Source organism: Aphis gossypii, chromosome 2 (genome assembly GCF_020184175.1).
Source record: "Aphis gossypii isolate Hap1 chromosome 2, ASM2018417v2, whole genome shotgun sequence".
NCBI lineage: Eukaryota > Metazoa > Arthropoda > Insecta > Hemiptera > Aphididae > Aphis > Aphis gossypii.
This window is the reverse complement of record NC_065531.1, coordinates 75019349-75041387: the sequence shown is the minus strand read 5'-3', so window position 1 is coordinate 75041387 and position 22039 is coordinate 75019349. Positions and strand designations below refer to the sequence as shown.

Sequence of the window (22039 nt, the reverse complement as noted above, 5' to 3'; positions counted from 1 at the left end):
GGCATACACAGGTTGTTTCTATTGTAAATATAAAACTGCATTGAATTTCATTATAAATACGAAAAAAATCATTTCCCTTGCGGACAAAAAAAGTCTTAAGAGAAATCAAATAAGCACGAGTAATTATAATACACCATTATTTCAGTTGTTTTGATTGTGTTTATTAAAAAATACATTGTATTTTTTTATATTTTATATCAATATATGATGACACAATGTTGCTGTTTTTATAACAAAACAGTCCTGGATCTGTTCGGTATCTGTGTACATAATAATATTATTAGAAAACAAGAAGTGTATAATATTATCGTACCTAAACATACCTGTCTATTTAAAACCCGACCAGTTATCAATACCTACTATTTATTAGGGTGTAGCTATTGTGTGGTTTAATGGTTATTATTCAAAATTATTGTTGTTCCGGGAAGCTGCTGATTTATTATCTGAATTCCGGTAGCTTCCGATTACACTGGGCTTTTGGAGATTATTCCTACGATTTAATTTTATGGTTTATAGCCAAAATTAAGAGTCAAATAAAAGAATAAAAATATTTGTTCCACTTGATTGCACATTAAAGCCTCGTTGAAATTTTTTTATTCCTAAAATAGATACATTATGCAGCAAAAAATAATAGTTATTTATTGATTTAAATACAAAAAAAAAAAAAAAGTGATTCAATATTTAAAATAAAGTTCATGATTTATCATATATTTCATCTATGACTATTGAATTTTATGCAACAACAATTACTTTGTTTGTATTTTTATAACAAAATGTTTATTAAATTAAATATAGTAATGGATTTTTGTTTTTTACTAAAGTAATATAATATAAGTATAGAAGAAAAAACTAATAATGATGAATAATATTTTCTTATAAATCCATGGAGCATAGGGCATACATTATGGTGTTAGCTTAAAAAGTAAAATGTTTTTTATATTAACATTTTTTTCGATTTATTTTATTAAATACCTACATAACGTTTCTATGTATGATTATTTTAAAGTTAATACCTCCTAAGCCTAACACTACTTTAACAGTTACATTAACACTTTTTTTAATTATTTGTTGTTAATTTCAATAACCTATGTTCATAAAAATCGAACATTCAAACCACTAGTTTTTTAATTATGAATATTTAACTCATACGCCTTATAACTTACTAATATATAATTTTAGAGTTATTACTTATTAGCTGTTTGTATTATATTATTAATACAGAAATTACAATGATAATAATTATATTATTTCAATCTAAGTATTAATATTTTACTGTTGTTATTGTACAAATTTATATTTTCTTTAATTTTTCATTACTTTTAGGGAATTTAATGATAAATCGAAAAATTACATATTAGTGTCAACTACTAAGTAAAAACACATATTTTATATTAGACACGAAATTACTGTTTTTATAAAGTTACTATACCCTGAGCTTTATATATATATATATATATATATATATAATATATAATCTGGGTTGGGTAAAAATGAGATATTGATTATTGAATAAAATAATAGTTACATAATTTAGTTCAAAAATGTATTATAGTGACTCGATGGGAATTTATGACGTGATACACTCGATACATACTAACTGTACAGCAGTAGACCGATCACCTATTTGCTACTACTTTTTAAATTGTATTTAACGCCAAAGTCGAAAGTATTTTATTATTATAGATATAATTTCAAAATAAACATGAAAAATAAAGTTTAACTTCTTAATGAATGCGGGAGGAAAGACGTAGCTATTTAAGGTATGCCCTGCCCTTAATATTCCATTATACATATATATATATATATATATATATATATATATATAATTTAACATGACCACGATATACGTGTATTCTAATATACAAAAAAAAAAAAAAAATAAATAGATTTATGGTTTATAAGGAATATTAAAAAAAAAATCAAAACGCGAGTATGCGCTTACCGTGTTTATACTGATTGTTGCGTTGTATGACCGATTCAGCTGTCTTCCGGGCGATAAAAAACCATTCGCTTGCGTTGGTCAAGTACTTGTACTCGACGGCCAAGTCCTTGGCCAATATGCCCTCACCCTTAGGCAGCCGGTACGCGTACGGGCAAAACAGCTGATAGTGCTTGTATTGGTGCTGATCATAACAGTTGCCCGCCGCGAATATGTCATCATCAAACTCTACCATGGAAATAACGCCGGCGTGCAACAGATATTCAGAATCCATGACTTCGGGACCGGCGTACTTCCAAAGTCTCGTCAACATGTTGGCTCTATTAACGGCAACGTCGGCTTCCACGCGGAACCGTTCCTAAAAATTGCAATCTTTATTAAGTATTTTGTCAATATCGTTTTTGATTAAATGGTAATGGTGCACATTATAATATAATAATATGATACGCTCGTACCATTTATTTTGTTTTATTAAAGAATACATTTGCTATCATCGTGGTCATTGACCGTAATAATGCCATGTTGCGAGTTAATGTTATTACATATTATTTAGATGGCATTTTGGTTTTTTTAATATTACAACAGTGATACACGTCATATTTAATGTCCATAGGTATTAGTATTAATATAGTTTTATATTATTTTATTATTTTTCATAAACATAAGCATAAATTACAATTTATATTGTCGTGAAAGGTTTATATACGTCTTTGTTTTATTGAACGTTGAGGTAACTCTTATTTTCGACCAATATAAATAAATAACGGTGTTCAGTAAATATGTACGTGACTTTTGTTAGCTGTTTAATTATCTATTTCAATTCAGTTCCAGAATGCAACACTATAAAAACTACATAAACTACATATAATCCTCCATAATGATCCCAAGCATCCTATACACTAAACGAAAGAATATATATATATATATTACACACACACACATCTAACCTGACCCTAACTGACTATATTATGTGGTCTTCTCGAATACTTATATTGTCTAAACGATTTTATTGGTCCCACGTTCAACGTTTTAGTCGTGGTACTAGGTTTATCTTGACTGCATAAATCATCCCTAACATTTCATATGTGAGACGAATAATATTTTATGTTATCTTTATGGAAAAAATAACGCGGTTTCCTTTTTTTGAGATTGGACAATATCTCCAGCAAACTTTCTTCAGAATTACAATTTTCGCATCTACAGATCCCTCCAAGTGACATTGACCTAAATATTATGTTTTATTTTACATTCAATTCCAGATGACGCATACTTGTATACTCGTGTAGGTGGGGTTTTTTTTAATATAATTATTATAAAGTGTAATCTATTTTTTAGAACCAACAAATAAACTATTAGGGTTTTTTTTTTTTTTTTTATTAAATTTACAAATATATTAATATATTCAATACATATACACACACATACGCGTGTGTATGTAAAATCATATATTATTTACCTGCGTGTATGTATAACGTAATATTATAAAAGTATAAAATAATAATACTAATATAAATTATAATATTAATATTATATTTTAGCAATACATAGCGATGAATTAATGTCAAAAACTGACTAAATATTGAAAAAATCATTTCATTATGCAACAATATTGCATATTTGTATCTACAAAATTTTTATTGAGTACTCGAGTAATAATAACAAAAAAAAATCATTATTATTTCAGAGTTAATAAAACATTTTATCTGTTTTTAATTATTATTAAATACTGATGTTGAAATATTGCACTAATAACGCTGTATGAAAACTATTTCTGTAAGGAAAAATTCACATTATAGAATATTAAAATGCCTACCAATTACTTCAATTTAAGGGAATTATAATAGAAACATTCCATGCAATTTCAAACTGTACGATACTCCAGGTGTAAAATTTAGTAATCAGTTGTCAAAATTATAATTAAATATGTCTAATAAATATTTACTATGTGGACTATGATGTCTAATATTGCTTATGTATCTAGGTTATACAAACATTTATGTTCAGATTTTTATTCTCAACACAAAATGTATTATTAACAAATTATTCATAATATACGTATTGTAACCATTTATATATCTTGTTATTTAATATAAAATATTTTAAACAAAATTGAAAACATCCTAGTGTGTTAATGATTGTTTATACTTGTATATAATTTTTTTATATCTATGGTGTATTACAAATAGTGTTAACTTCTAATACCTAATAAATATCCGTTGATAGCTTAATATTAGAAAAATAATTTATATTTAAATAATAGTGGGTAATAATAATAAAAAAAAAAAATGAATACCTAACTAATCATTCTTGCGTCTTATTGAATAAAAAATTATAATAATAATTATGTTCTTTTTTTTTTTTAATAATAATAATGAACACATTGTGATGGCTCTACTATAAAATTATATTTTCAATAATAATTATTAATTAATTTTTCCGTTCTTTAATATTTCAATTGTTCATAATATCTTTGTGCACCAAATCAAAGTTATGGTATTTAAACTATTAGATCTTTGACTGTAACTAATTATTTGAAGATTATGTCATTGACAAAAAGACAAACCATTGTTTTTAGTTATTCAATCAATATTGAATAGCATTACCATTTAATGAGCAGGAACCAACTGTATACTTAAGGGACATAATATTATGAACGTTAATATAATACCCAATGTCCATCATTTATAACTAATATACACATTTCAACGATTTAGTTGTATTTAACTAGAATATATGTCAACAATGTATATAAACCATCCATTTAATTATATATTATAACAACATATATTAATCCGCTAGTTTAATTCGATTGAAATATTATGCTAAGCCAGCAGGAATAGCATAACTTGGAGTGAACTAGGAGGGCATAGCCTCAAAAAGACAGTTTAAATATCCCATATTAATATTTAAAGGCAAGTCCTTACCAAAAAACCCTTTTTACTCGTTTAATTTTCAAAATAACCAATAATTATATAAATTATGTAAATAATATAATGGTTATATTTTTTATGTATACATAATAGTGTGTATATTCATCATCATAGTTTATCAAAAACAATCGTAATAAAACATGACAATTTAAAATACTGCTGTTTGTAATTTTTTTTTTTTTTTTTGTAGACGAAAATTTAAACATTAATTAAATTATATTATATACCTAATAGGCTACTTAATAAAATGTGCCCATGTATTTCAGAAATGTTTAAATTAGTATACCTAAATAAAAATGTATATTTTCAACATTTGAAAACAAGGCTAAAAAAAATCTTAAAATATTATAATTCCTGAAAAATGATATTGTAAATAATTCGTAAAAATTGTAAGCACCTACGGTTATTAGCTTTTAAACTACAACAAAATATCAAAACCAATATTGTCAAAAATTGGTGTTGCATAAATATTTTCGTTTTCTATTTATATATATATATTTTTTTTTGTATAAAAATATTTACAAAAATATATTATTAATTTTTATTTTTTTTCCTTAGTGCCAACTAAATTCAATTTTCTACCAGAAACTATTCTCAAACTATAAGTTTGAAACATCAAAAGTTTATTAAAGAAACAAAAATAATTCACAGATTATTGTAAAACCAATATACTTATTAGAATTATGCATCCTCTTAAAATATTACTTTATCTAAAAATAATATGATTCAATTTTGGAATGAATAGGAACTATAATTTATATTCAATAGTATACCAGTATACCTAGGAAATTGTACATTATATATATATTAAATATTAACCGTATTTATATCTTAAATACCTATAATATTGTAAAAAATTGTATTTATTAGTCTGTTAAAAGTGATTCTATTTTTTTCTACTTAATATTAAAATAAATTATAATTATTTTGTATTGAAACAAAATGTCAATTTTTAATTTATGTTTAAGCTTCTTTAAAGTAGAGTAATGTGTTTGATTTCAGTAATACAATTTTTAATTTGAAATACTGATGACTATTTCACTTAAAATAAATTCTTTAAAATTAAACCTAATAAATTTATGTATAAATTACAGAGATTAATTTTCTAAAATAACTGAAATGCAAAACTAATTTTAATATCAATTCGTGTGTAAAACGTGTACATAATAATTAATATTGATAATGAAATTGGAGTTTTTAAATTTAAGTACCAATGATGAGTGGTTCATTTAAGTATATTACACAGCGTACATTTATCTTACCTTAAGATTTAATGGACATTCGATTGAAAACTTAGTAATAAATTGTATTCGTATAAATATTTAGTGAAACGGAATGATTAATAACAGTAATTTCAGATGGTATTGTTGTGAAAACGGTTAACGGTTGGTGCTGCGTCATACAAACGCTGATGTACCTACCTGCTGTTCATTATTCATGCAAATTCGTAGACATTTTTAATAATAAAAAAATACATGGTGTATATATCCCAACATAATATATTATTACAATATACTGGTCTTATAATTGTTAAAATTATGATAGTACCTATGTCTTACTAATATAAAATATTATTAGGCCATCGATCACCAAATATTTAAAAATATTTTTAAAACATCTTTTACGATTCACAAATTATCAGAGTTGTATTAAACTCTTCAATGAGCCATCCAGTGTTATTTTAATTACCTACTGCACAATATATTGTAATTAATTCATTTTCAACACGTAGAATGTAACTGATTAACAGAAATAGAGAAAGGTGAGAGGCTAATATAGACCCATATTTTATACTATTATCGTCCATAAAATGTGATAGCTTTTATGAGCTATAGTATTAATTTACTTTAACTTAGACAACGAAACGGTTTATTTAGGGTTAATAGTTTAAGTCTTTTATCCACGCATACACTTTCCCGACAATATATTGCCAGACTGTACCATTCTTTATTTATGACTTCATTTTGGAGCATAAAAAAAAAACAAAAACAACAACAAACAATTAACAGAACCCATTTCGTAATATTTAAAGAAACAGTTATTAAGAATAGTCAAACTTAATCATCAAAATAAAATATATTTCATACTAATATTTTATTATTTTACTTTTTATTATCGTTTTAAAAATGAATCAACGTTTTTTATTTGTTTTTTTTTTATTTTTAATATAATATTATCTGACTAAAACATTCAATTCAAATAAGTTAGTATACGTTGTATACTACCTCATGCTTTTTTTTTAGTCCATACGCAAATAAAGATATTGTAGCTTGAATTTATATTGCATTGTTACATTGTTATCTATGTTGATTTTATATCCATAATAATAACATGTATAGTATTATAAAGGTACAGAATATAGTTAATCATCCGTCCTTATGTTTTTGAAATTAATTCAGCTTTAACTAGTTCGTGAAAATGACAGCATTTTAGTTTTATTATATATACAACAACATTCAAAATTATAATTTAAAAACAGTTATACTTAAATATCGTTTTTTAAATTTATTTACTTGTAGTTTCAAAACTTATACATATTTAAATTTTTTTTAAATAATTATTCTATTATCAATTCACGTACAAACTTTTTTCGATCTTTTTTTAATGTTTATAATTCGAAATTTCATAATAATTATTTATGAATTATTGTAACATTCTAACTAAACACATTATAATACATAATATGGTTAAATTCGAGAAATATGATCTTCTTATTCGTATTATTATATAGTAATATAAAATATAGAATATATTACTAACAACGTTTTACATTAATTTTGTGATAACATAATTCAATCCTTGAGATACATCGTTTGTTTATAACTGTGTGTTCGCATTATGGAATAGTTATAAATTGTTATTCATTTAAAATATTTTATATACAATTTTATAAGACTGTATCTGTATGTCATGCTCTCTTTCACGCCTCAGCAGTATTGGTTAAGTCAGTGATATATCCTAAGCTGTGTAACTGTATAAGATACTCTATTAAAAACTAAAGTATTATGAAATATAAAATATGAACTGTTTATTTAAATTAAATTACACAAATATAGTGCTCTGTATCGGTGTCTCTTTGATAGAACCATATGGAAAACAAATATATTTGTGTTATTTACTCCGATAAATATGATTTTATCAGTTGGAACATTGAACTTTGAGAGTATCTGTTTTTATATATACGTACCCTAAATACCCTTTGTCGAGAGAAAATTATCGAACGGTAAACAATGCTGTATATTTCCATTCAAAGTATAATTTATAAATATATCAACCATGGATTCACAAAATTGATTGTTAATAATGTCAACATTGTTAAAATAATATCTTAACTACACTTCAAGTTTTCATAATGCAGTTTAAAATATGAGGAAAGAGAGAAAGACTAAATCACTATTTGTTAAATCAAAATAATGTAAATTGTAAATAAGTACCTATTTAAAGATTCCATCACGTTTAATACATTTAAGTCAATATATAATAATGATTATAAAAATATCCAAAAATTAAACAGTAATTTAGAAAAATAATATTATAATTTATAAAGGCATATTATAGTTATTTTTTACTTTTATTATTATTGTTTTATATTATTATATTTGTATGTATCTGTTATTAGTTTATTGCGAACTTTAATTTCTGACATATTGGCATATAATATTAAAATTAATCAATCTAAAAAAAAAAAAACTAAAAACTTTTTTTTTTACTTTGAGTATTATAAAGTGTATTTAGTTATAGCCATTTTTGGCAAAAACAATAAATCATCATATTTAAGTGAATAATTATTAATTATAGCTGTGGCTGAGTCCCTTTGTTAGTCAATTACTGGTTGGGCCCGTAGTTCCCAGTCCAACACTAAGCATCAGTTTACCACAGGTATAATATTATATTATGCACTCAACATTTTCTTATTTTTAATAAAATATTTTGAAAAAAATTAATATTTTTAAGAATGATAGCAGTTTTACTGAATATATTATTCACTTAACACTTTACTAGAAACCATGATATTGAATTTAAAAACTAGCCAGTTACTTCTAGTCCTTGGATCATTTTATGTATGAGCTTTGTAAATGTATGTATAATAAAAATTTGGTATATAACATTCGAAATAATCAAACTTTTCTTTAGAAACTAAACGGTAAGTATGTAATTTCACGATCTTATACCCAAATTGCATGTCAGTTCAATGGTTTAATGTTCAAAATAATTAAAAATCGATAACTTGTTGATAATAAATGTTTGGTAATTTTTAATAATTTTATTTTCTATTCTCACGCATACAATATACGTCATAAAACGAAATTTCTAAATGAGATTTCTTATTTTTATAAAACTAAAGTCAAGAAATTATTTTAATTTTTATATAGACAGAATATATATTTTAAACATAGAAATTATTTTGTAGTCCTTAAAAAATAAAAAAAGTTTAGGGAGGTCAATAATAAAATAAATGTAGGTACCTATATTCATTGATATATTTTTATTGCAGTAAAACAACTTACGAGCTACTTTAAATTAATTTATTAAACCTTTTTTTTTATTTACAATCAGAAATTTTGAAATTTGAAATTGCTAAAATAATATTATTATTGTTTTATTATTTTTCTAATATAAAATATTTGGTGAGCTATTTAAATCTTACCAGTTATAATTTGTTGACTAACGAAGAAAAAAATCTATTTTCTTTTCAAATTTAATATGTATTAAAAATTCCATTTTTTCCTATTTTTTTTTTTTTTTTTTTTTTTTTTGATAATATTTAGTAAGTACTGATAATTTTTATTTTTGACCTCAAAAATACAAAAAAATACTACAATTAGATACAATTTAATAGTAATATGAATATTAAAAAATAATCTAGTTATTAAAATATTTTTAATTCTTTTAGTTTTTTATGAATGTTAAGCAGTTATATTAATGAAAAGAATAGTACCTTTTCATAAAATTGTTTTCTTTAATACTTTAGTTCTACCAACCAGAATCTAATATTTTTCTGAAACTCCATAGGAATTATCATATTATTCAAAGGTGTCTAACTATGCGTTTTTATATTTATGAAATTTCTGTAAAACTGTAATTAAAAGTAATAATGTATTCATACTTTCTTTTTGTTTAAGAACTATTATTTTATATACATACATCACGTTTAACTTAAAATTGGATCAGATGAAATTATACTTTTACATTTCTTCATAAAAAATGTTACTGATTTGACATCTGAAAAAGGGCTATTAGCTGCTCCATAGAAGTATGTGGAATGTTGAGTTTATTTTTATATTTTTGATATCTTGGACAATGGATAAACATAATATGCAAAACTACATTTTAGTATTGCATTGAATAACATGTTATATTGATGGATAAAATAATTATCAATTATTATATCTTATTTTAGTCTTTCACATCAGGTATCCATAATCTATATGAGAATCTCATCATTTTTGAATCGACTAATCTTGAGTGTTTTTTGTATGACTTTTTGCACACTGTATTATTATTAAATGGTAAAAAATTTATATTCTAAAGATGTTTAGGTTTTATTAAATCAGTAATAATTGCTAATGAATCTATATTAATTTATATTGTATTTTATAGTATGTATGAGTTTAAAATTAAATATTTTAAGGCTGTTTTAACTTCAATTAATTCTGTTCATAATTAATAATATTAAAAAATATATTAAGTCAACGAGTACCAGAAAAATATAATAAGATATAAAACAAATATATTTTATGTTTACTGCTTAGATGTAATGTACCTATAAATACTATATTATGATTAATAATATAAAATTAAGTAAGTGATTGTGTGATTGTTAAATGTTTAGTTCCCCTCGATATTGGAAAGCCGTGATTATGGCATCTGCTATTGACATAATCAGACTGGAATTTCGTGAAATATTGAAAACACCAATATATATTAGGATCTTAATTATAATTATAGCTTATTTTGAAATTTAATTTCTTAATTTATTCCTTGAATAGTTTAATAAAAATTCCTTTTAAAAATTTTAAGAGTATTGCGTATAATAAAATAAATAACTCTTCAAGAATTTTTATTATTCAGAGATGACTTTAGTCATTGAAATAAAAAAACAACTATAAAATTATAGAGCCTATATAAAATATAAAGCACAATATAATTTATTTGAGGACATAATAGTATATACTAGGTATAATAGCCCTGGTCTACGTACAGAATCACTAGTAAGTAATATTCATTACGATTCAATTTTTATGATTCAAACAAACATAATAAATTATTTTTAAATATAAATTTGAGTGAATGAACATAACAATCATTTTAACAAACTTTAACAATCAGTGAAATTATTACTTTGGTTACTTTGGTTATTAAACATACACTAAAATATGATAATATAATATGTCATATTATGTATATAATCAATAATGTATGTACTATATACATATTTATTCATATACATATCCACACATCACAGCGTAACTGTACTTATAGAATTTAATTTAATTTAAAAACATAATTTTTTCTATAATTTTTTATTTTATTAATAAACAATGTTATAACGTTAAATATTAATGGTAACAAAATTGATATAGAATGTGATATGTAATATATTATTTAAAACTTTCAACTGATCATAATAGTTTTACAGCAATAAGTTATTTTGTACCTAAAAATTTTATAAAATCAATATGCTTCAATCTTCAACATAAAGAATGCATGGTCTCTAATAGAAAACTTGAAGGATTTATGGTGGTTTTTGGTTGTGAATCGAATCTAGTTAATTGTAAATTTAGGAGTTAAAAGTAAATATTACTTAAAATAAGTGTTTTTTAAAAAATCAGAACAATTTTTTACTCAATCCTATATTTTTAATTGTTTTAAAATGAAGAAGAAATTGTAGACAATTAAATTTTTTACTGGAAATTAAAAAATATAAATAAGAACTTTATAGACTTAATATAAATTTAAAAATATTTTGCCTATTTTTGAGTTATTTATAGATATTTTGTTTTAATTAAAGAAAATTTGAAATTGTATTATTAAGTTCCTAAAAAGTTGATACTACATTAATAAAATATTTAAAACACGTGCTTTTTTATAAGTATTTAAATTAAAAAAGTTAAAAAATTCTTTAAAAAATTATCATTACATAACATATAAACCTTTTTTTCTACATCATGTCACCTCCAAAATATCTCGTAAGTTTTAATTTATTTATAATATTTATACACTATAACATATAGACCATAACTATGTACCATCTATGGTATTTCAGTATAGATTTATATTTTAAAAATAACAAATTATATTATTATTGTATGAAGTAATATTAATAGATAAAATTTAATTTAAATATGATTTGTTTTTGGAGAGAATTGATTCAACCTACCGTATTTCTAACAGACAAAAAATAATCATAGCAATCTAAATCTATAGTGAAATGTCCTTAAAACTATTGATAGACTATCTTCACTCAGAATCGTACTTTGTATACAATTATAAAAGATATACTGATCATTGAATCAGTGACGGATCCAAGGGGGGGGGGGGGGTAATAGGGTAATTACACCTCCCCTGAGCTTATTATATACAATTTTATTACATTGTGACTTGTAAGAAATATTAGTTATATTCAGCGTTACGTATTGAATTACCCCCCCCCCCTTTGATAAATTTTTGGATCTACCCCATGCATTGAATTCATACTTAACATATACATTACTGTTATTTACACAATAATGATAATCAGTTGATTCTTAATAAACAATAAAATGACTTAACCAAATTGAAAAAAAAATATATTTTGTACTATCTTTAAATATTAAAAAATTAGGTATATATTAGTGTACAAAGTGCTTATACAATAGAATAATTGTTTTTTTTTTGTGAGTTATGGCTAAAGTAATATAATAAAACACTTTTGTAAAGATTCAATTTTACTTACTTTTATACAAACAGTATTGTCTTAGTTTATACATTATTTCATGTCTTAACTTATAGTAGTTATAGTTTTAATATATTAATTTAATATTAATTAGAAAATGTATTTTAGTATTTTTTTTTATCAGAATAAATAAGTTTTTTTATTAATTAGTTTATTTGCTTTATAGGTTGTTTCAGTTTTTAAATAATTTTAAATTCCAACTTATGCTTACATATTATAAAAAATAGTTTTATTGTATTCTAATAATACATATATACTCATATATGTATTTATATATATTTATGTATTAAATAAATTTATAGCTATATTATGTTATAAAATTATACCTTTTCGTTTTTACAATGTATGATTGTATGATTATTATTTATTAAAAAAAAAAAAAATACAAAATAATAAATGCGACAGGATAGTAATAAAACTAAAGCTTTATGAGAGAAGTTTCCTTGTACAATACACAAAAAAAAAACGAAAACACCAACAATAATAACGTATTACAACCTGTGGTGACAAAAATCGAAGTCCCTTCCGTGTCATTTTTCCCTAGTTTATATTTATATTTTTATACTCTTCTACCTGTTTCCAGATGAATACTGTTCCACCCAGTTTTACTGTGTAATGATAATGTACCGTGAATAATACTGCCTGAATAACTACATATATGGGAAGGGTTTTTCAGAAACGGTCGTTGCGACGTTTGCCAAAAAAATGAAAAAGAAAAAGATATCCCATAAACCTAATGCTCGGTTTCGTGTTTCAGTAACTTTTCAAATTTATAGCACCTGAATAAAAATATGCGTTTTTGGGCGTGTTACTATAATGTATGTGTGCTATTGGCTGGCAATAGCGATAGTGGGAATATTAACACGTGTGACATTATTATAAAACATTTTCATTAAATCCACTCTATTTTTTTTTTTAGTTAAATAGTTATCTTTTAACAGACATTATGACGAATTCAGTAGGTATTATAAGATTTTGAAATACATTGCACAAACTATGATCGAGAACGATTGGAAACCGACCTAACTTAACAAAACATAATTGATGATTGTTAAATATTATTTATTTATTGAGATTTTTATAATCAATTATAAAAAATAGAATTACATTTATGTTTTTAAACACGTAACAGAAAAATCGATAAAAATCTATTTCTAATTGAATACTCACAATGGTTATTTTGATCGATTATAATTTCAAAAGCCAATATAAAGAATATAATATTCTTAGAAACATATAATATTATGTATATATCAGTTTAATAAGCTCAAGTCTTAAGAATTATCATTCTGCTTAACAAAGTGTCTACTATATTATTATTTATCAACTCAAATAACCTTCGTTTAATTATTTTTGTTGAACTATTTTAATTATTAAACGCAATAAAAGAAAAGAAAAATTTAAGAATTGGAATTGATAATAAAATGTTAAAGATGGTATGAAATATTCGAGAAAATCATTCTAGAGAAACTGAATCTTTATCAGATTATTTCAACAATATACAATTGGTTATGGAAATATTATAGACAAAATAAAGAACTAGAGTAACACAATAGCACTTATAAAGTTACCACTTCTTGTTGGGTATAATTTGTGGAATGTTCACGAACAACTTTCTACGGTGAAGCTCGTACTAATAAATTTTACAGAAGAATGGGAACATAGTTTTAGTACATTTGTAAGACGAACATATCAGATGGTTAGAACTTTAAATCAAAAAATATGAACAAATGTAGTTGATGAAACTGCACTACATCTAAAGTCATTCAGAGTACCACAAACAAAGCAACAAATCTAGTTATAGATATTTTAATAATGATAAATAAAAACTAAAAATAAATTATACATTAGTTATACAAATAATACACACACAATATTGACTTTTTTTTACTGCTATTTCATATGAAACAAGATATAAATAGTAATAATATACAATGTTGTGATACAGTAAGGGTGATAATATGATCATTAATAGCTATATTTCTTTATCTAGAATAAGACGTATGTACAATGTATAATAATTGTAAAAGTTTGTTTATTTTTAATTTTTTTGGGGGAATGGGTTTTTTTCAGAATCTGAACAAAATGATTTTAGATCCAATAAATACTTAATAGATTTACCATTACAACTGTTTATTTTAAACTAAGAATAATTAGTAAATTATTCGATAAAATAATTGTTAAAATGGTTCTTATAAAAGTTTTATTTAAAATCTAAATTGCGTGTAATTTTAAAAATAAATTTTATATCTAACAAGAAATTATTTTTAAAATATGTAAAATATTGCATTTTAGGGTTTTTTGTTAAAGACAATTATCATTCACCTTAAATGTATAGGTCTGTTTTAATAATATTATAGAAATCAAATACAAATGTGATACATTATCGAAATGTTTATAGTAATATTATTCTAGGTGTTACCCTAAACAATGCGAGCAATCCGGGTATTGTTTACCCAATACTATGCATTCTCTAGATAAAATAGATAGAAAATACACATATAGACAATGTTAATAATCACTCAATTTAAACTATTTAGATTTATTATAGATTAACTCTACGGTTATTACAGCAAACAAAGCTTAGCGTAAGTCGTGCAAGAAATATATGTTTCTCGTAAAGAGATGGTTGTGAAAAAAATATTACATTAGCCAAATTTTTTCTTGTTAATATGAAAAAAAAAGAATGTATACAATTATAATTAAAAGTAGGTATGTAAAAATAAATTATAGCTAATATTTGCATTGAGGAAACATATTTTAGATTAATATAATTTCAATAGAAAAAGTAGTTAATAGCTCTTTTGTACATGTTATCTACGTTGTGTTGAGTTTACCACACCATTAAATAAATAATTGTTACATATGTTTATATGTGTTCAATTTGAATTCAATAATGTAAATTATGCATTCAAAAAACGATTCTGAGCAAAAAAAAAATCTGACAAATTTTATTTCTAAGTATATTTTATTATATATTTTTATTGCTATTATTTTTTTTTCTGTATTAGTAATATGGTAGGTTAATTTATTTATTTTTTTTAAATAAATGGTACATTATATTAAATAATATTTATGATGGTATTCCTCTTTATTGTTGGCACTTTTAAGTCCATACTAACGTAAATAATATATATATAGCGATTATATCAATTTATTTATATTAATTCATATCAGTTTTATCAAATTTATTCAATCTAGTAAAGTAAATATTGTAAAATACTAATATTGGAAAAAAAGCACCTCGTTAAAAATCTATATTATTGTATTATTTAAAAATATATTTGTTCAAGAACAATTTTGTACACGATGATATTTGAAAATTCACTAACTTGAAGTTCACAGTTTCGAAGAAATTTTTATATATAGCTAATATAATCGTCCTCGAAGAACGTTCAAAATATTATTAGGAATGTTAAGGACAATATTATGAAGTAATCATCTTTTGAATCGAGTACTGAATAAACATTATATGTATTGAAATATAAAGAATATAACCACTAAAGCAGTAAGTTGTTTACAAAGTTTCTCGGTGTATTCGAATACAGTAGTTTGATTGTTTAGATTAGGTATTAAATTAACAAAACCAAAAAGAAAACAACTATCACAGTTAAAAAAAAAAAAAAAAAAATCGGTCAACCAAGTTGGTATTGCTTTTGATGTATAATAGTAGTTACGTACATGTCTATATTAAATTATATTTTTTCGTATTCAAAAAACAGTTCTGAGCAGAGACGGTTAGGTGTTATAATAGATATAATATGCTGTTTTAGATTCTGAGTAGAACGATAGATGTATTGATTTTACAGTGATTGTGTTTGATACTTTTTGGGGCTAAAAGTAGAAAATCAAAGCATTTTTAAGCAAAAAATACTACATAACATACTAATTACTGATTAGTAGTATGCCATGTAATAATAATTACCTATTATAATATAATATTAAATATGTATGTCTACTATACCATAATTATTAGGAATACAAAGACTCGTCCACGTTCATTATTTCAGTATTTATGTAATTTATTCCAGAAACGTATATATAATAGTGAAATTTAAATAATTTAAAATATAATTTTTTTAACAATACACAGATAAAAAAAAAATCATACATTTATAATAAAAAAAATTTAAACAGTTTTATAAGAAAAATATATTTAAAAAAAATCATTGAGATTTAAATCAAAATGCAGAAAATGCCATAAAATAAAAAATATTAACTAAAAATGTATTTTATTTAATTGTGTTATTTTATTTTATTTCCTAAAAGCCAATGAGAAAACTTGCTAAAGATACACCCAATAAAAATATAAAAGTAGGCATGAAAGATTCGAGAGTGTACTTTTGGTGAATTTATGAAATACCTACAGGTAAAATTAATTAATAGGTAATGAGCATCTTGTTTTAATAATTATTTATGATGCCGTAGAATATTTAGAATTGTTATGAAACAATACAAAAAATACATTTTTGTTCCAATATTAAAGTTTTATATTTTCATTAAAAAAAAAAAACCTTTAGAATATTTTAAAATGAAAAAAGTATGTTTATGCGTAGAATGAACAGTAAGATAAACCGGAAAGATTTTTTTTTTTTAAAAATCTCTAAGGCTATAGATTTTTTTATATCACTATAATATTGATTTGTTAATCACCTAATTGAATTACTGATTTTCTTACATCAAACATGTTTTTACTAATTATGATGATTTGTGATATAAATAATGTAATAACTAACCTGTAATTTATTTCATTGCAGCTTTACATTGTTAGTTTTGGCAGATAATATGAAGATATTAAGAAAATTCCACCGTTTCACTAGAATCTCTTCAACATCAACTAAAAGTATTGCTATTATGTACTTCATTAAATATATGTTTTATTATGTAAATTCTGAGTTGTTGAATTTTGTGATATTTAAGTGGATCACGCTATTTATAATATTAATATATTAATAAAAATACTACTGTAATAATAGTTTAACATTGTTATTTACGTTATTGCATAGTTCAATTGATTAAAATATTTATAATGAAAACCGATATTACATTGATAGTAAATTTAGTTTGGTTTTTCGTCATGGAATGTATTAAATATCAAAACGTTTGTACGTAAAATATAGCTTCAAGCTAAATAATAAAATAAGCTTTATTTTTAAGGGTATATAATTATTAATTTTTTAATATTGCTATAGGTAATTTATGTTTTTATGAGTAAAATGATTGTTTGAATTATTTTTTACCAACTATTATAATTTTATAATAATATCATACTACATTAATTTTACTACCTTTTGGCTTTTATATTTTATTAACAAAGATTATGTACCGTAGAACATAGTGAATAAGTCCATGTTATAATACGTATGAAACAGAGTACCTATAATATCAGATTATTATTATTTTTTTTTTTTTGAAAATGCATATAGTATTATACTGGAGACTTCATTTCTGCGTAGATTACACGTATTGTAAGTTTTGTATAATATATTAAAATAAATAAATATTTCTTATATATCGTTATATTTAGTACTTGTCATATTGGTATTTTCACTGTTTGATGTTTCAACATCAAATATATAATAAAAAGTAAATTATACTTACATTATTACTGAGACGTGAGTGCGGTAAATTTACAAGATACAAATTTAGCAACAATTTCAAGAATATTTTTTTTTTTTTTTTGTACAATAATTGTACACTTAAATGTATTGTAATTTCATTACAATTCATGAAATGAAATGTCAATTTTTGGATCCTGACACTGTATTGTTATCAGCGACTACTAAATAGTTAAGAATTATATATTTACCATTTTTTTATGGCTAATTGTTACTAATTATTATCATATATTAAAACAAAAAATTATCGTTATGATATTATTTTCAATAAATAAAAAAGTAACGGTTCTTAATTTTTTTATTATATAACAAGATAATAGAATAAGTTATCATTAAAGATAAATTACAACAATTTTACTGATTTTTGTTAAAAATACCAATTTTATTAATTTTTGTATTTTTTTTTTTTTGAAAATGCATATAGTATTATACTGGAGACTTCATTTCTGCGTAGATTACACGTATTGTAAGTTTTGTATAATATATTAAAATAAATAAATATTTCTTATATATCGTTATATTTAGTACTTGTCATATTGGTATTTTCACTGTTTGATGTTTCAACATCAAATATATAATAAAAAGTAAATTATACTTACATTATTACTGAGACGTGAGTGCGGTAAATTTACAAGATACAAATTTAGCAACAATTTCAAGAATATTTTTTTTTTTTTTTTTTGTACAATAATTGTACACTTAAATGTATTGTAATTTCATTACAATTCATGAAATGAAATGTCAATTTTTGGATCCTGACACTGTATTGTTATCAGCGACTACTAAATAGTTAAGAATTATATATTTACCATTTTTTTATGGCTAATTGTTACTAATTATTATCATATATTAAAACAAAAAATTATCGTTATGATATTATTTTCAATAAATAAAAAAGTAACGGTTCTTAATTTTTTTATTATATAACAAGATAATAGAATAAGTTATCATTAAAGATAAATTACAACAATTTTACTGATTTTTGTTAAAAATACCAATTTTATTAATTTTTGTATTTTTTTTTTTTTTTGTACATAAATACCTACTCTAATTATTTAATTATTACTTATAAGTCATGGTTCTAGAATGTTTAAAAATAAATATTTATAAATATAAGTATAAGGTTCCTATTTTTAGATTACAATCGAAGAAAGGAATGCAGAATTTATTGGTTTTACAATGATATGTTTTATTATATTTATTTTTTTTCCGGTCATCACGTTTGGAGCAGAACAATTTCTTCAATCTTCTTTAGTATTTTGGTATTCCTAGTTATAAAGGTATTAGGTATTCCTAAAGTAACAAAAAAATAAGGAATACGGGGATATTTATGTGACAGCAATAGTTTTGTTTATTTTTTTAATTAAAAAAGAAATAATAGTAGAAACTTCACATTATCACAAAATCACAAAATAAGTATGTCATTTATAATTACGGCAGTTAATATTGAAAATACAATAGAGTTACAATTATTTTTTATCGTATTGTTTGAAGTTGGAATTCTAACAAAATTAAATGTTCAAACATAATATATTAACGATTTTTCCTGGAACAATTTTAATAATATGAAATACAAAATAAATTGACTGTAGAATATTAAAACTTTTCACCAAAATAATAAAAATGTAGAAGATAAATTATTCATAGAAAAATGGTGGAATTTAATCAATCTAAACTCAAATCCTACAACACAGTTAAAACAAGTAATTCGTAAATATTTTTTTTAACTATATTCGTTGATTTCTTATCCTATTTGAATTGCATTTGTTTTTTTTTTTTTGTTTTTTTTTTTTAATGTTTAAAGAATATATATTTTACCATTGATCTTGATCAATGATTTTACTAATGTCATTGTATAAAGAAAAAAGAAGGTATGTATGTAGGTGCTTTGAAGATTTTTTTCAATACAATTTTACTATTAAATAATAATTTATGAATGTAAAACAAGTAGTATATAAGTTTTCTCTGTGAGGGCTTACTAATTTCAGATATATTTGCATTATTTTTAGAAATATTAAATAATAAATCTTCTTGTGACGCATATATTTACCTAAAAAGCTATAGTGAATGAGGTAGGAAAATAGATAGCGTTTTGTAATACATGAAGTGTCGAGTGGGTCACTTTTATGGATGTGTAAAATTTGAATTCAATGATATATTATACGAAAAACAATTCTGAGTGGATATGGAACGTCAGCCTATATCACCAAGTATATTTTATGATATAAATAACTAATAAAGTAACTTTTTACTTTTAGTATTTTTGTTGGTTGATATAATATTATTCTAAAATATTGAGTTTATTACATTATAAGTATTTAGTTATTATAATTATACATATTATTTATATCAACTCATAAAACTCAAAATGTAATTACATCTTTCTGTAAATACCGTTAAAGATTAAAAATAGGTTCATAGTATAAATTATAATAGTTTTAAACAACAACGTCATTGCATAATATAGTAAAATGAATAATAATATGTAAAAGTTTTAGCTCCCCACAAGTAATGTTTTTGGTTTATAAGAAAATAATTATCATTGTTATTTATCATTTAATACATAATGTTGTTAAAATTTGAACTTCTTCGAATGTTTATAAAAATAATAAATTATGTCAGTATATTTTTAATTGATTTTTTAATAATTCAATAAAGGTATCAAGCAAATTTAGAAAGATTTTAGTTTGAGTCACGTTTTAAAATATAACAAGTTCGCCTTAGGTGATTCTTCTTTTCAATCGACTTAATTCACAAGGCGATATATCACCTACAATAATTACATTAATACCTACATTGGTGCCGTTTATCCATGAACTCAGGTACACTTAACCAAAATACATCTATATAGCACCTTGTTAAATCTAAATTATACGTTGTAAAATGATATGTACTTAAGTAATATATGCATATTGTGATGTTAAGTCTGTTTTTGATGATATTATGAATTAAATTTTGTTTTTATTTTTAGGAAAGGTATTTTATGATACATAACGATTTTATTTATTTTTAAATTCTCAATTATATTACAATTTGTATAGATAGTCAGTAGAAAAGTCAAGTCTCAAAAGTTAATACCACTAATCAGCAGGTAGAAGTTATAATACTATAACAATTTGTTAAAAATAAAGTATAAATAAATATACAAATCATTACTACTTATTTTTCGTTACTTTAAATTTAAACAAGCATAAACAAAGTAATACTAGTGAAATATAATCAAAAAGTAAATTTTAACCAAATAAAATTTGTATTGTTTACTTTGATAAATTTAACGAATCATATAATTATATTAGTTAGTGTGTTGAAAATATTAAAACTCAGAGTAATTCCAAAAAAAAAAAAAATGAACGAAAACATAAATTAAAGTGGCTACAGAGATTCCTAGTATCTCGTATTGTGTATAGGACGGAAATAAGTGAACTGCCGGAATTGTAAAGAGAGTAAAATTATATTTGCATTTCGGCAACGGAAATAATTGTATTTTCACTAGATGTTGATGAAATTTAAAAAGAATATGTTTTATTTTTTTCCACAGAATATTAATTAAATTTGCACAACCTCAAAAATTTACAAGCATGTTCAACAATGGTATTTCACTTGTTATATCAATAAA

At 22.9% G+C, this 22039-nt stretch overlaps 1 protein-coding gene across 1 annotated transcript in view; it reads right to left on the bottom strand.

The window, feature by feature from the left end:
* The window catches only part of LOC114126333 (probable G-protein coupled receptor CG31760), a 133445-nt gene that overhangs the window by 38240 nt on the left and 73166 nt on the right, over positions 1-22039 (bottom strand). Inside the window, exon 3 of the mRNA XM_050199889.1 lies at positions 1943-2297. Within this exon, the coding sequence (XP_050055846.1) occupies positions 1943-2297 (355 nt within the window). The remainder of the gene's footprint in view (positions 1-1942; positions 2298-22039) is intronic.